This window comes from Oncorhynchus masou, chromosome 30 (assembly GCF_036934945.1).
Source record: "Oncorhynchus masou masou isolate Uvic2021 chromosome 30, UVic_Omas_1.1, whole genome shotgun sequence".
NCBI lineage: Eukaryota > Metazoa > Chordata > Actinopteri > Salmoniformes > Salmonidae > Oncorhynchus > Oncorhynchus masou.
The window spans coordinates 23,058,354-23,074,984 of NC_088241.1; the positions used below are offsets into that span (position 1 = coordinate 23,058,354).

The 16,631-nt window shown below is 43.5% G+C and overlaps 1 protein-coding gene across 2 annotated transcripts in view; it reads left to right on the forward strand.

The window, feature by feature from the left end:
- The window catches only part of LOC135522378 (mannosyl-oligosaccharide 1,2-alpha-mannosidase IA-like), a 221,143-nt gene that overhangs the window by 137,854 nt on the left and 66,658 nt on the right, over positions 1–16,631 (forward strand). For both annotated transcript variants that reach the window (XM_064948566.1, XM_064948567.1), the window contains exon 3: positions 2,257–2,372. In XM_064948566.1, the coding sequence (XP_064804638.1) occupies positions 2,257–2,372 (116 nt within the window). The remainder of the gene's footprint in view (positions 1–2,256; positions 2,373–16,631) is intronic.

Below are 16,631 nucleotides of genomic sequence, written 5' to 3' on the forward strand. Positions count from 1 at the left end.
GGAGGTGACTAGCTGCGTGGTTGGTTGGTGGGTGGGTGCATGTTTTAGATGGGAGGCGACTGACCATGGCAGTGGAGAGACAACACACTGAGAGCCCTGTCACTGACCCCTGCAACCACATATCAGACTTAAAGGTTTGGAGCAAAGTGGCCGTGTGAAGAATTATAAGTGAGAAAGGCACTGCAGTCCTCCGAGGGATAAAATCGAGTAAATAGCCTGGTGACACTATCTATCTACTAAAACTGACCCTAGCTCTAACCCTAAACTTAACCCTAGCCCTATCCTTTACCCTTATTCTAACCCTAACCGTAACCTTAGAAAGCAGTTGCTTAGCAACATATAGTTTGTTGATAGTATGATGATCTGCCTCCCGGGTGGCGCAGTGGTTAAGGGTACTGTACTGCAGCGCCAGCTGTGCCATCAGAGTCCCTGGGTTTGCGCCCAGGCTCTGTCGTAACCGGCCGCGACCGGGAGGTCCGTGGGGCGACGCACAATTGGCCTAGCGTCGTCCGGGTTAGGGAGGGCTTGGTCGGTAGGGATATCCCTGTCTCATCGCGCACCAGCGACTCCTGTGGCGGGCCGGGCACAGTGCGCGCTAACCAAGGTTGCCAGGTGCATGGTGTTTCCTCCGACACATTGGTGCGGCTGGCTTCCGTGTTGGATGCGCGCTGTGTTAAGAAGCAGTACGGCTGGTTGGGTTGTGTATTGGAGGACACATGACTTTCAACCTTCATCTTTCTCGAGCCCATACGGGAGTTGTAGCGATGAGACAAGATAGTAGCTACTACAACAATTGGGAGAAAAAGGGGTAAAATAAAATTTAAAAAAAGATAGTATGACGATCTGTAAAGCATCTACAGATGGAAAATCTGGACTATCCAAGTGACCAACAGCCTAATATATGACATGAGGCTGATAGTGTGTATATGACGCCAATCACTCAGCCATGTCACCTATGAACCCTCATCCCTGCCTTCTCCGCTTACCTTATCAGCTGACCTCAATGTGGTAGGGTGAAAGGTCAACAATGTGAGAGGCTTTCTGGGTAATCTGAAAAACACATATTGTAGGCTACTATTACATGTATGCTATGATTATTTAGATAAAAAATACATCTGAGGCAGAGATATTTGAGGGCAGAGGAAAGCTGAGTTGGGGTTTGCAGGGAGGAGGCTTGCGTGACGATAAGAGAGTTTGACGTCTGTCTCCGCCACCCAAACCACATCAGACAAGCCAAACCCTGGCGTCTTAGCCGCCCACTGCATTGCACAGTCTGACCAAATTCAAATGACTCGGGTTAGAGAAACTATCGCTCCCCCTCTCGCCTCCTGTGTTCTGTTGCCTCTGCTTCATTAATGTTTTGTCGCCTCAAGATACGATTTTACATTTGCGCGTCTGCCGAGCCACACAATAACTGCTCATAAGAATGCACCACTTTCATGTGCCAGGTTGCTGTGTTGATGTGTTGTTGCATCAGATAGACAGAGTATCTGTGTTGAGCTCTGTTTACCGGTGAACATGAAGGGGCACATCATATTTTTCAGCCTAACCGGTTACTCTACCTATAGTTCTGTTTTCAAGCCCTACAGTGCATGTAATGGCCATTCCTGCGGTATATGTTGGCCTAGTTTCTACTCTTGTTATTTCCCCATTTTCAGGCTTCCAGTTGGTGTGTTTCTCCTGCAACTCTTTTGCTCAGTAACACAATGAGGACACTCATTCCTCTGTTCACAGCTCTTTCCATTACAGCCAGCCACGGATCGCATATTTCTTCATATGAGGAGAAAAAGACCATCCAATCTTGCTCTTAAGGGCTGTGGGATTGAATAAAAGCCTCTGAACATTTCTTATTAAGGTTGTGAAGGGAATTTAATAACCTCAAATGAAGTGCATCTACAACCAGCCATTGGAGCATAGGGATCACAGATCCTGCACTGAATGCAATTAGGAACACAGCAGGCTAGACTGTTAATGTTTATCTTGGAGGTAGATGCCTTTCATCTAGCCTAGACAATGTCATAGCATAATTCAAGATTAAAGATGCAGATGTGAAAGCTGTAGTTTGTTCCTCTGTCGTTTGGCATTTCAGGGCTTTGCTTAACTTTGCGGTCTTGGTACTTCTGTCTGCTTTATGTCTCTGAGCCTCAAATCTAGTCATTCTAATTTCACCCAGAACAATAATGCAGTGTGATGTCTGGCACTGCAAGTCCCTATATCCCATGGTTCTGACTGTTCTGTGTCCTGTGTGTTTTGCAGGTGGTTTGAGGGGAGCCTCCATCGTGGATTCTCTGGACACGCTGTATATAATGGGATTAATGGATGAATACAATGAGGCAAAGGAGTGGGTAGAGACCAGCCTGGACCTGAACTCGGTAAGATCAAACTCACTCATTGGATATTATCTCTGCCATTCATGTTGGAGGACCAATTGTCTACCACAAACACTTTGCTTTGGTTGATTTTAGGCTATCTGTTGTCCCCTGATTGATCAATTTTTCAAACCCTCCTATCTTTTTGGAGTAACAATCAACTACTCCAACACTAGAAGTAGGCTGTCTGACTTGGCACTTGTTAGGTTGGCATACACTTAATAAAGTTATCATCAGTGGTCTTAGTGTGCCGGGTTGATTTTAAGCCGATTGGCCACTTACTGACCCAAAGTCCTGTCCAGGGGGTGGGGCAGTTTGCCAGCACTATATAGGGCATTCCAGATGGAATAAAGGATGTCTTGTGTGGCCAACCCTGAACAACTGATCCATTCTAACCACGCTTTCTTACTGTGCCATGGGGTTATTTTAACTCTCCCAGAACTCTGTGTGCTGTGTGATTGGATGAATAAAAGAGGGCGCGAGTAAGAGAGAATGTATGTGGAAGCATGGAGAGAGAGAGAGAGGGAGAGAGAGAGAGAGAGGAGGTCATTGGCCTCCCCATTGAGTAATTCCATGATAATAGACTTCTTCTTGGAGTCGGGAACAGAGAGGTCTGCCAGTTTGGACATTATGTGGATACTGAGTCAGTGAGAGTGATGGTGCCAGCCAGCAAGGTAAGTGTGCCCTGTTGCTAACGGACTAGTTATAGGCCCTCCATTCCACTCTGTTTCCACACTTTCTGTAAGTCCCTCATTGGGAGAGTTAATTTTGTCCAAAGGCAATTTGGTTTAGTCATTAATCAAATATCATCTCTCTGAGATCTACTGGCTAAGAGATGTCTTTAATGTGTTAAGGTGATACATTGTCCGAGGTCAGCGTTTTCTATGGTCTATTCATTGATTTGGCTATTCCCTATAGCACTTCGGCTTTGTCCCGCTTGGGAAATTATACTGAAATCTACTCAAACCTCCTGAGTGACGGGTTTGATGTGCTCTTAGTAGTTGCCGTAAACTGAGATGAGCTAGACTTAGATGTCAATAGATGTTGACATGCAAAGAACGGTGAGTACAGTTTTTGTGCAGAGCATGTATACCATTTTAGACACCCAAAGCAAGCCGTGTCTCGCTCCTTTCTCACTCTCCTTTCTAACTCTCTACTCCCTCCCTTTCACCCTCTGTTTTTCTTTCTTTCTCCTCCCTCTGTCCGAGTTTTTCAGTCTTTCCCTCTGGCAATATGAAGATGACTATCGATGTGGGTGTGCAGCAGTAGCTCCTGGTCTTGGCAGAGAGAGCCAGGGCAAGAGACACTTAGTAACGGCAGCCCATGACAAACAGCAACCTCGTCAGCATCATAAAGACACCCAGGGAGGATTTACACTCCCGGCCGTACTTTGTCACTAGGCTAGCGAGGTCAATCTGTCACCATTCTCCAACTCCTCCGATCAATTGTCCCAGAGGGTCTCCTCGTCTGAGTGGACGGATATCTGTCCTGTTTTGGACGCCAGGCCATTTTAGGTCAAAGTCACCACACTTTGGGAACTGGGGCAGGGATCTAATTGACGTATAGGGATTGTTCCTTTGATCTGTTTTTACAAAGTGGCAAAAGAGAATGTTAAAATTCCATATTTTCCCCACACGTTAACGCTACAGAACCTTATGCACCTAAAGGGAATTAAACCACTAACAACACAGTCATTCATGCTCTAACCAAGTGGTTCTCAATCGGTTTTGGCTGGGGACCCAAATTTGACAATGACAATTGAGTAATGTTGTATTGCAGCTGCCTTCTTGGGCAGACTTCACTTGCAAAATAGACTCTGTCTCAACGGGCTACTATTATGGTATTAAAGAAAGTCATTACACAGACATATTAACTGAGAAAACATTTATCAATTGAAGAGAATAAGCCATTTAAAATTAGGCCACCAGTTCAAGAGTGGGGAGTAATAAATGGTCAGACTCAGAACATGACCTCAAAAGCAGCCCAATAATGTTCATGAAAAGTAACACACACACACCAGTGTTTCAAATAGAAAAGCAACAATCATAAGCATTTCTTAATCAGCAATTACCATGTGAATAGTTTCACAACCTTAAAAAGTGTTTTAAGGTGTACGTTTTTGACCAGTTCAATAAAATGTCAAATGAATGTCAGAATTAATTAACAACAATAATTGACATATTGAACAATAACTCATCAACACAGATTGGTTGTGCTGAACGGTAGCATGATTTTGACTGCAAGACAGACGAGAGCAGGATACTCTCCCATTACGCTGCACCAGGACTGTGACAGTGTCATTTCCGGGAGCTCAGTCCACGATCAAATCCACGATCAAATGACAGCTCAAATGACAGCTCCACCAGCTGATCCTCTTCGTTGCTCGGCAACGTGATGCTTCCCATCTCCACTCGATAGGGGTCCCCATATCCAGTCATCTTGTCTCCTGTTCTCCTCCGGGAAGTAGTCACAAAACTTTCCCTGCAGCTTGACAAGATGCTATTTAACGGTGTGTCGCCGTGCGCTTTGTTGATCGGATTCTGAATCTTGAAATCAGCATTGGGAAACATGTTCATCCCTCCCGTTAGAAACATGACGGCAAGCCCAAACGGCAAGCTTCATCTTGAAGGCTTCCACTTCGTCCCCCTGTACAAATTGATTGTGCCCCCTCCCTTGCATTGATACATTGAGAGAATTCAGATCAAAAATATCCACCAGGTAGGCAACCTGCACGAACGTTTCCTCACAATCGGAAAGTTCGGGCAGAGGGGACTTGTTTACCAAAAGAGACGCAGCAATCTCTGCTCGAAGCTCATAAAAACGACTCAACACTTTACACCTGGAAAGCCAGCGAACCTCTGCATGATAAAGCACCTGATGGTGCTCCCTCCCCATATCCCTGCAGATGGCCTGAAACACCTGCTTCTCCTAGAACTCTTTTTGATATAGTTGACACGGTTGATCACATCCTGGAGAGTGGCGTGGAGCTCAGGCATCATGTCCTTTGTTACCAATGCCCCCTGTGTATTACGCAGTGGTTCCACGTCGCACTCGGTGCCATCTCCAGGATCTGCTTAACTACAACAAAGTGCTTTCCCGAAATGGCACCCATCCCAGGCCAGTCCCACGGAGCCCAGGTACATATTCATTGTGTTAAAGACAGCATCAGCAGTGGTGGTGGTGGGCAAATCCGCACTAAAAAGGAACTGCTCCTCAAAGTTATTATCCCATCCCATTCGAAAGTATGGTTAGCCACATCAGTGGATTCATCTAGCTGCAGTGCGTAATGGCCATTTGCACTGATGCGTTCTGATGTCTGTACTGAATTCTCCTCTTCGTGGTGTCATTGGATAGGGATGTGGTTTTAAGTTGTTTGGCAGCAAACTCTCCCAATATTTCAGGTCACATATCAATCACAGCAGGGGTATGTGTTCCTCTGCGCTGGTGTGGGATTGTTTTGTACCCAGCAATGTGCTGGGCCACAAGGTATGATGCGCAAAGTGCCTTTTCTTGTACCGTGCATACATTCTTCAATGAATATTGTGAGGCCTCCAGATATTGACAGTTTTCAATTTTTTTTTAAGTCAGCAGTCTTATCTTTGTGTCTTGGATGCTTGGTGTCCAGATCCCTTTTCATTTTGGAGGGGTTTCATGCTCTCATTAGCTAACAGCTCGTTGCATAGGACGCACTGCGGTGCACACTCACCCTGCCTGTCTTGTATGTAAATCAAAGTTTATTTGTCACATGCTCTGAATGCAACAGGTGTAGACCTTACAGTGAAATGCTTACTTATAGGCTCTAACCAATAGTGCCCAAAAATTTATTAGGTGAACAATAGGTAGGTAAAGAAATAAAACAACAGTAAAAAGACAGGCTATATACAGTAGCGAGGCTATAAATATGTGGTTAAAGTGACTATGCATATATGATGAACAGATAGTAGCAGAGGCGTAAAAGGTTGGCGGGTGGTGAGTGGTGAGTGGGACACAATGCAGATAGGTGCGGGAGCACTGGTTCATCGGCAATTGAGGTAGTATGTACATGAATGTATAGTTAAAGTGACTATGCATATATGATAAACAGATAGCAGTAGCGTAAAAGGTTGGCGGGTGGTGAGTGGGACACTGTGCCACGGGAGCACTGGTTCATCGGCCCAATTGAGGTAGTATGTACATGAATGTATAGTTAAAGTGACTATGCATATATGATGAACAGATAGTAGCAGTAGCGTAAAAGGTTGGCGGGTGGTGAGTGGGACACAATGCAGATAGCCTGGTTAGCCACTGTGCGGGAGCACTGGTTCATCGGCCCAATTGAGGTAGTATGTACATGAATGTATAGTTAAAGTGACTATGCATATATGATAAACAGAGAAGAGCAGCAGCATAAAAAGAAGGGTGGGGGGGCACACAATGAAAATAGTCCGGGTAGCCATTTGATTACCTGTTCAGGAGTCTTATGGCTTGGGGGTAAAAACTGTTGAGAAGCCTTTTTGTCCTAGACTTAGCACTCCGGTATCACTTGCCATGCGGTAGTAGAGAGAACAGTCTATGGCTGGGGTCTTTGACAATTTTTAGGGCCTTCCTCTGACACATCCTGGTGTAGAGGTCCTGGATGGCAGGCAGCTTAGCCCCAGTGATGTACTGGGCCATACGCACTATGCTCTGTAGTGCCTTGAGGTCAGAGGCCGAGCAGTTGTCGTACCAGGCAGTGATGCAACCATGGTGCAGCTGTAGAACCTTTTGAGGATCTCAGGACCAATACCAAATCTTTTTAGTTTCCTGAGGGGGAATAAGCTTTGTCGTGCCCTCTTCATGACTTTCTTGGTGTGTTTGGACCATTCTAGTTTGTTGTTGATGTGGACACCAAGGAACTTGAAGCTCTCAACCTGCTCCACTACAGCCCCGTCGATGAGAATGGGGACATGCTCGGTCCTTCTTTTCCTGTAGTCCACAATAATCTCCTTAGTCTTGGTTACGTTGAGGGATAGGTTGCCATTCTGGCACCACCCGGCCAGGTCTCTGACTTCCTCCCTATAGGAGGAAGTCGGTGATCAGGCCTACCACTGTTGTGTCGTCTGCAAACTCAATGATGGTGTTGGAGTCGTGCCTGACCATGCAGTCATGGGTGAACAGGGAGTACAGGAGGGGACTGAGCATGCACCCCTGGGGATTCTCACGTAAGTGTTCCTTTTGTCCAGGTGGGAAAGGGCAGTGTGGAGTGCAATAGAGATCGCATCATCTGTGGATCTGTTTGGGCGGTATGCAAATTGGAGTGGGTCTAGGGTTTCTGGGATAATGGTGTTGATGTGAGCCATTACCAACCTTTCAAAGCACTTCATGGCTACAGACGTGAGTGCTATGGGTATGTAGTCATTTTGGCAGGTTACTTTTTGTTCCTGGGCACAGGGACTATGGTGGTCTGCTTGAAACATGTTGGTATTACAGACTTAATCAGGGACGTGTTGAAAATGTCAGTGAAGACACCTGCCAGTTGGTCAGCACATGCCCGGACCACACGGGTGCTTCCTGCTTTAATTTTTGCTTGTACGCAGGAGTCAGGAGGATAGAGTTGTGGTCAGATTTACTAAATGGAGGGCGAGTGAGAGCTTTGTACGCGTCTCTGTGTGTGGAGTACAGGTGGTCTAGAATTTTTTTCCCTATGGTTGCACATTTAATATGTTGATGGAAATTTGGTAGAACTGATTTAAGTTTCCCTGCATTAACCTCTCTGGGATATGTGGGAAGCCAGGGAAAATGCAGAGCTCCAAATTCAAATAAATTACTATAAAAATCAAACTTTCATTAAATCACACATGCAAGATAGCAAATTAAAGCTACACTTGTTGTGAATCCAGCCAACATGTCAGATTTCAAAAAAGCTTTTCTGTGAAAGCAAACGATGCTATTATCTGAGGATAGCACCTCCGTAAACAAAGAGAGAAACCATATTTCAACCCTGCAGGCGCGACACAAAACGCAGAAATAAAAATATCATTTATACCTTACCTTTGACGAGCTTCTTTTGTTGGCACTCCAATATGTCCCATAAACATCGCAAATGGTCCTTTTGTTAGATTAATTCCGTTGATATATATCCAAAATGTCAATTTATTTGGCGCGATTTGATCCAGAAAAACACCGGTTCCAACTTGCGCAACGTGACTACAAAATATCTCAAAAGTCACCTGTAAACTTTGCCAAAACATTTCAAACTGCTTTTGTAATACAACATTAGGTATTTTTTTACGTAAATAATGGATAAAATTGAAGACGGGATGATCTGTGTTCAATACAGGAGGAAAACAAACTGTAGCAAGCTTTCTGGTCACGCGCCTCAAACAGTCCACTTCAAGTGACCCTCGTTCAAGATGGCCGTACTTCTTCATTACACAAAGGAATAACCTCAACCAATTTGTAAAAACTGTTGATATCCAGTGGAAGCATTTTTTGATGTCCCGTTGGTAGGATATTTGTGATCGTTCCTCGTCTAGTTTATTCTCCAATGATTGCACATTGGCGAGTAGTATTGACGTTAACGGCAGCTTTCCCACTCGCCTTTTTCGGTTCCTGACCTGGCATCCGGCTCTTTGTCCTCTTTACCTGCGTTGCTTCCTCTTGCAAATAATGTGAATGTCGACCCTGCCGGGTGTTTGGAGGATGTCTTGTGCATCTTGATTGTTTAAGAAAAAATCTTTGTCTAATCCGAGGTGAGTGATCGCTGTCCTTTTTTGTTTACCTTTATTTTACTAGGCAAGTCAGTTAAGAACAAATTCTTATTTTCAATGACGGCCTAGGAACAGTGGGTTAACTGCCTGTTCAGGGGCAGAACGACAGTACCTTGTCAGCTCGGAGATTTGAACTTGCAACCTTTCGGTTACTAGTCCAACGCTCTAACCACCAGGCTACACTGCCGCCCCTGCTGATATCCAGAAGCTCTTTTTTGTCATAAGATACGGTTGCAGAAACATGTACAAAAAAAGTTACAAATAACGCAAAAAAACCCACAACCCACAATTGGTTGGGCGCCCATAAAACTGCTGCCATTTCTTCCGGCGCCATTTTTAAAACCATATTTGATGAAGTCGGATCATATTTTCTCTTCTTGACCAGGACCCGGTTGTCTGCCTTGTTGTTGACATTGGACGCAGCAATAGATGAAGAGGGCGCTGCACGTTTTAAAAACTTAAATGACAGTTAACTATCTATGTGCAATGCCTGCAGAACACATCTGCGTATTTAGCTGTAAATCAAGCTAGCTGTCAGAAGATGATCTGTATTATCTGATTTGACGTCTCACACTTAAAATAAAACAGTGTTGCAGAATATAAATGTTATTGGATCTGTGTGTGTGTCAAGAAATCTGTAATTTCATTGGATCAGTGTGTGGGGGGCGAGAATGTTATTGTATTGATCAGTGAGTGTGTGCAGCGCAAAAACCCTCCGAGTCGGAACATCTCGCCATTTCACCACTGCGGACGCAGTGCATGTGTCAAGTCAGCATCAATAAGCGATGCGCCGGTATCCATTCAAACTAAAAGTTTCAGTGTGGCGGTTACCTTTTCGTAATAATGTCCCACCAATATCCAGCAACTTCACACAGCCATAGAAGAGGAGTGGGACAACATTCCACAAGTCACAATCAACAGCCTGATCAACTCTACTGTATTGTGCTGCATGAGGCAAATGGTGGTCACACCAAATACGGACTGGTTTTCTGATCCACGCCCCTACCTTTTTTTAAAAGGTATCTGTGACCAACAGATGCATATCTGTATTCCCAGTCATGTGAAATCCATAGATTATAGCCTAAGGAATGTATTTAAATTGACTGATTTCCTTATATGAACTAACTCAGTAAAATCTTTGAAATTGTTACATGTTGCTTTTGTATTTTTGTTCGGTGTAGATGGTTCCTCGGTTTGCAGATTGATCCACTAAAGAGCTTTGAGTGAGCTTTGTGAGTGACAGAAACAGCAGAAGCCATGTTGATTTTCTCCACAAAGTCTAGTGAAGAATACACAGCTACACTTAATACTGTGGGAAATGGAGAGGTGTGAGGGCAGACTCAAAGTTAAGTGTATTTGTCTTTGTGCTGCTGAGTAAATTAATTAAGGTGGTAGAATGTCTCTCTCCTCTGCTGCCTAAACAAAAACTAACTCCCCAAAATCCTGATGCAAATCCTGACGATTTCCTATGAAGACGCAAGACTCTGATCAAACACTTTACTCCAGTGACTCAACCAATTAGAAAGACGAGCAACTTCCTCCATCTAACGTTAACTTTTCCACAGGCTGTTTATCGGTTTCGAACATGAAATTAATAGTTGGAGGTGTCAGTGTTGATTAGTGTTTTGGGGGTTTGGTGGTCCCTGGCTGCCATAGATAGTGATTTAGATCCTTCTCTTATAGCCCCATATTAGTTTTCAAGGGGTCGTTTTCTTCGGGTTTCGAGTCCCCTGGTTAGTCTAGTGAATGCTGTGGGTAAAAAGGGGGGATAAATAGTGTTTTACTCGTGCAGGTCTCCAGTCTCAGTCTCTCATCATGGTTGGCTAATAGAAAGTGATTAATGAACTCTTGCCGGTTGGGTTTTATCCCCTATTGACAGATCCATCCCCTAATACCCCTGCTTCGAGGTTCTCGCCTTCAATCCTTCTCTTTTGCCTTTCTCAGCTCTTCGTTTCTCCATCATAGTCATTCCAACATCTCTCGGATTTCGTCTCTCAGAGGAAAAGTTGCAGTGAGGTTTGTGATTGTGTTTCAAAGAGAACAGGCCACTGTGATCTATCCAGACAGAGCGGCTGTCTCTTGTGGCTTCAGCTCATCGGGTTTTCACTCTCTTAGATATTCAGAAGGACAAACAGGGTAACTGTGCATGTGATCACAGACAAGCTATATCCTTTTTTTTGTGACATTTCAGTATGCGTATTCCTTCGTACGTCGATGGAATAGGCCTATAATTGACACTAATATTTCTAGGCCAATGACAGAGATGAGTCTCTCCCTCAAGGTCTACCTAGAATAGGAAAGGTTCCCAACCACCTACGACCTAACCATTAATTAACATGGTAATTCAAGTTTCACTAGAAAACACCAGTGCTCTTAACAAAGACCATCAACTGACTGGATAAGTAGCACATCCAGGCCCTTCAGTGTTAGAGAGTCTCTCGTGGGAGTCGTTTGGAGAGGGCTGAGGGGAAGGAGCTTTGTTTATCTCTTGTGTAGCGTGTTGCTTTTCCCTGCCTGGAGGGAGCGCAGATGCTTGCATATCAAAGTGTCTGTAAACAGGCCAGAAGCACAGGGGCAAAACTGAGAGGCAAGAGAGGGGAGCCTTGCAATGTTCCCTCAGGCTGTTGTCACATTGAAAGGTCAAGCGAGTGACGTGTGATGTGTGAGAACACTTAATGTGCTCCCTGATTTGGCCAAGAGATGAATGTGTAACGGGACCAGGCAAAGCACTTCAGGGACCCATCCTGCTTGGGTGGTTGCCCTAAACACACCAGGTTAGATGTGTTACTGTGTTTTTGCTCATGGTTCTTCTACAGTACCAGTCAAAATGTTGGACTCGCCTACTCATTCAAGGGTTTTTCATTATTTTTACTATTTACTACATTGTAGAATAATATTGAAGACATCAAAACTATGAAATAACACATATGTAATAATGTAGTAACCAAAAAAAGTGTTAAACAAATCAAAATAGATTTTAGATTCTTTACTCGCTGGTGACACTGATTTATTTAGAATTCAAGGCACACTTAACCAGCATGGCTATCACAGCATTCTGCAGTGATACGCCATCCCATTAGGATTGCGCTTAGTGGGACAATCATTTGTTTCTCAACAGGACAATGACCCAACACACCTCCAGGCTGTGTAAGTGCTATTTTAACAAGATGGAAAGTGATTGTAGTGCTGCATCAGATGACCTGGCCTCCACAATCACTCAACCTCAACCCAATTGAGATGGTGTGGGATGAGTTGCACCGCAGAGTGAAGGAAAATCAGCCAACAAGTGCTCAGCATATGTGGGAACTCCTTCAAGACTGTTGGAAAAGCATTACAGGTGAAGCTGGTTGAGAGAATGCCAAGAGTGTGCAACAAGGCAAAGGGTGGCTATTTGAAGAATCTCAAAAATAAAATACATTTTGATTTGTTTAACACTTTTTTGGTTACTACATGATTCCATGTGTGATATTTCATAGTTTTGATGTCTTCACTATTATTCTACGGTGTAGAAAATAGTCAAATAAAGAAAAACACTTGCATGAGTAGGTGTGTCCAAACTTTTGACTGGTACTGTACATGTGTCTCTATTAAGATGGAAAGGGGGTATCTATTATGATTTGAAACCCGCAGTGCACCATTCTTACTTGCGTTATATCATTCACAATGTCCCCAGAGGTCAGTTTACGAGAAGGTTAATGAAATACAGTCATGCAGAAAAGATCAAAAGAACATAATCTGATTATCTGACCGGAAAAGCAGTCATTGATTTCTTCAACAGCATTTGACAAATATTTAGACTTTTGTTAGAAAATGCCAAAAATGTTGGCAATTGCTGTGGCGCCGATGATGGAATATAGCTGTTCTATTCAACTTCAGAGGAATCTTCGAACCTTGGGCCTAAACTGTGCAGTGAAGTTTGTATAACTGGCCTGAAACTTTCATCTGAAAATAGAGTGACCGTCAGCCGAGAGAGCAGGGATTCACTTTATCAAACCCCCAGAAATTAGCCTGATTTATGACATACCGATTGACATATTGCAGTGCCCTTATTGAACCCCTATTCACAAACAAAACTACGCCATAATTGTGAGAAATTACATGTTACTTCAATTAAAAAAGCTTCGGTATGAGATGACTCAGTTTACCAGTGGACATTTGCATAATGCGTCTCTGGCAATCAGAAAGTATATGATAGATATGATAAAACAGCTCATAAGTAGATTAATAATGTGTAGCTTATAAAGTAAGATGTGATCATTCCATGGTATGCTTTGATAAACCTTTTTGAGCGTTTTATTCTTAACAATGCTGGGTAACAGATCAAAATGTTTCTTGTCACTTTGTCATCTCCCCGAGCAATCGCATACTTGTACCCTACACTTACTCTGCCAGAACATGAATTGTTGCTCCAAAGACAAGCAGGTTGTATTCGTTCATCTGCGACTCCTGGCTGTTCTAAACTGGAAGACACCCTTGGCTACGAACTTGTTTTTCCTCCCTTGTTTATCAGTTGGTTTAAGTAGGTTGGCGTTTGCTCTCTGATTTCTGGAAGCTCACTGTGCAAACTTAGTAGACCTTGCAGCTGTCTAGGCTCAAGGAGCAGATCTGGATCAGGCTCTTGTTGTTTACCTCAGTAGGCCTGGTGGCTGACCTGATCTGGCCTCATGTCCACAGTAAACGTGGCTCCACAGGGCTCCAGTCATTAGGGCTGCTGAAACCTGAGGGCATGTATCATATGAGGGGCTGCTTGACTGAAGATGCCATGCCCCAGCCATGAGGTCAAGACATCCTGCTGACATCCTATCTCTGCTGGAGGAGAACAATGTGTGGGTGGTTTATTACAGATACTATGTCCTGTTATTTACTGTAACACCAGTGACATTTGAATTCCCTTTCTAGCCTTAGCTCTTGACGTACAGTAGGTAGGCAGAGGTTGGCACTGTCTCAATGCCATTAGGTTGGTGATCAGAGATTCATTGTGATGGATGGTAATGTTTTCCATTGTATACTCTGCACAGATGTGTTTATGGGATTTTCATCTGAACATCAGATTAGAGGAATGATACGATTTGAATCCCAAGCACAGAATGGTATTTTTGCCTTTCAGCCAGCATAGTGACAGGGCTTGGGAATCCATTTAGAGATTTGTATGAAAACATTGATCTGATGTACCATTGGCACACACACACAGGAAAAAATGGTCTGAACAAGGAGGGAGAAATGGAATGAGAGACAGAGAGAGAGAGAGTGGAGGAGTGTCCCATGAGAGACCTGCATTATGAGAGCGTTCTCCCTGCCTGTGAACTCCTGGAGACACACGTCTGCTGTCGTGTTCTTGTTTGTGTGTGTATTTGTGTCTGAGTGCCTTTGTGTGTACACTCAGAGAGAACAGCTTTGAGGTGCATTCGCCAAACCTTCTTTTCTCAATAACTCCCCCTCTCCGATGCCTTCTCCTCCCCAGATAATGGGAGAGATGGAGGGATTGTGAGTGATAGAGGAGGACGATGGGCTGTAATTCAGCGTTATCACCCTAGTGACATAAATTTATTATTAGCCAGTCTCTTATTTTGCCATAATGTATTCAGTGAAGATGTGGTACAAGATGTGGTACAAGACTGTCATGGGGGTGTATATGTTGGTGTGTGTCTGATTGTGCTAGGAGAGAGAATGAGAGAGAGAATGAGAGAGAGAGAGAGAATGAGAGAGAGAGAGAGAATGAGAGAGAGAGAGAGAGAAGAGAGAGAGAGAGAGAGAGAGAGAGAGAGAGAGAGGTGCATGCATGTTGGATAAGATATGGGATAGATTGTTTTCTGTACCTTCCCTGATGATTTCAGAAATCTGAACTTTCATAGAGTATGTAATGTATTGGCCTGTAAGACATTAGTGATTTGTCGTGGCGCCTTCTTTATTGCCCCCTCAATCATGGAGAGAACGGAATTCTGGTAGCAGAGTGGTTGTGTTGCATTGAAAACAAAGTACCTGATCTATCACATCTACTCCACCGCTAACAGTCTAATGGCAGGCAGTATTTACATAAAAGATAAAACACATCTAGACTAAACAGGAAGGTCATGAACTCTTGACCTGGGTTGTTTTGATGACTAGAGAAAAGGTTCAAAAGTGTCCTCCCACCCTGTAACAATCCACAACCTTTTTGATATGTTGTGTTTTTGTTGTGTCTCAGCTCCAGTTCAAAAAGCTGCACTCCACTGATGCCTATTAGAATAATGCACTACTGGGAACATAGCCTACTAATAATGATGGCCCACATACTCTGTTTCCATCTCCATTAACTCCGTTCGAGAAGCCTGTTTTAGCAGCCGTTATATAACAATTTCAATGATAATACATTAAATGCGCAAAGGTGCTTGAATTAAATTAAGTTACCTCATGCTTTGCTCAGACTCTATAGGTCATTAAACCAATCTATCTCAATGTCAGCTAACTAATCAGCTAATCAGTAATGTCATCTACTAATCCACCAATCTTTGAATTTATGACGATGTCACGACAGTCACAACATGTAAAGGCCCAACATGACTTACAGTAAGTGTCCCTTTTTAGTGGTGAAAAATTTGCCTTAGCTCCCCTTACCAAGGCCGTGTTGGTTAGCATGGTCCAGAGTAGAGGTTGACCGATTAATCGGAATGGCTGATTAATTAGGGCCAATTTCAAGTTTTCATAACAATCTGAAATCGGTATTTTTGGGCGCCGATTTCCGATTTTATTTTGAAGTTGTTTTTTAATACCTTTATTTAACTAGGCAAGTCAGTTAAGAACAAATTGTTATTTTCAATGACAGCCTAGGAATGGTGGGTTAACTGCCTTGTTCAGGGGCAGAATGACAGATTTTCACCTTGTCAGCTCAGGGGATCCAATCTTGCGACCTTACAATTAACGAGTCCAACGCTCTAACCACATGCACTCCACGTGGAGCCCGCTTGTTACGCGAATGCAGTAGAAGCCAAGGTAAGTTGCTAGCTAGCATTAAACTTATCGTATAAAAAACAATCAATCATAATCACTAGTTATAACTACTAATCCAGTTTAGCAGGAAATATTAACCAGGTGAAATTGTGTCAATTCTCTTGCGTTCATTGCACGCAGAGTCAGGGTATATGCAACAGTTTGGGCTGCCTGGCTCATTGCGAACTAATTTGCCAGAATTTTACGTAATTATGACATAATATTGAAGGTTGTGCAATGTAACAAGAATATTTAGACTCAGGGATGCCACCCGTTAGATAAAATACCGAACGGTTCCGTATTTCACTGAAATAATAAACGTTTAGTTTCTGGATTCGACCATATTAATGACCAAAGGCTCGTATTTCTGTGTGTTATTTTGTTATTTTTATTTTTTTTTTTTTAATTTCACCTTTATTTAACCAGGTAGGCTAGTTGAGAATAAGTTCTCATTTGCAACTGCGACCTGGCCAAGATAAAGCATAGCAGTGTGAACAGACAACACAGAGTTACACATGGAGTAAACAATTAACAAGTCAATAACACAGTAGAAAAAAAGGGGAGTCTA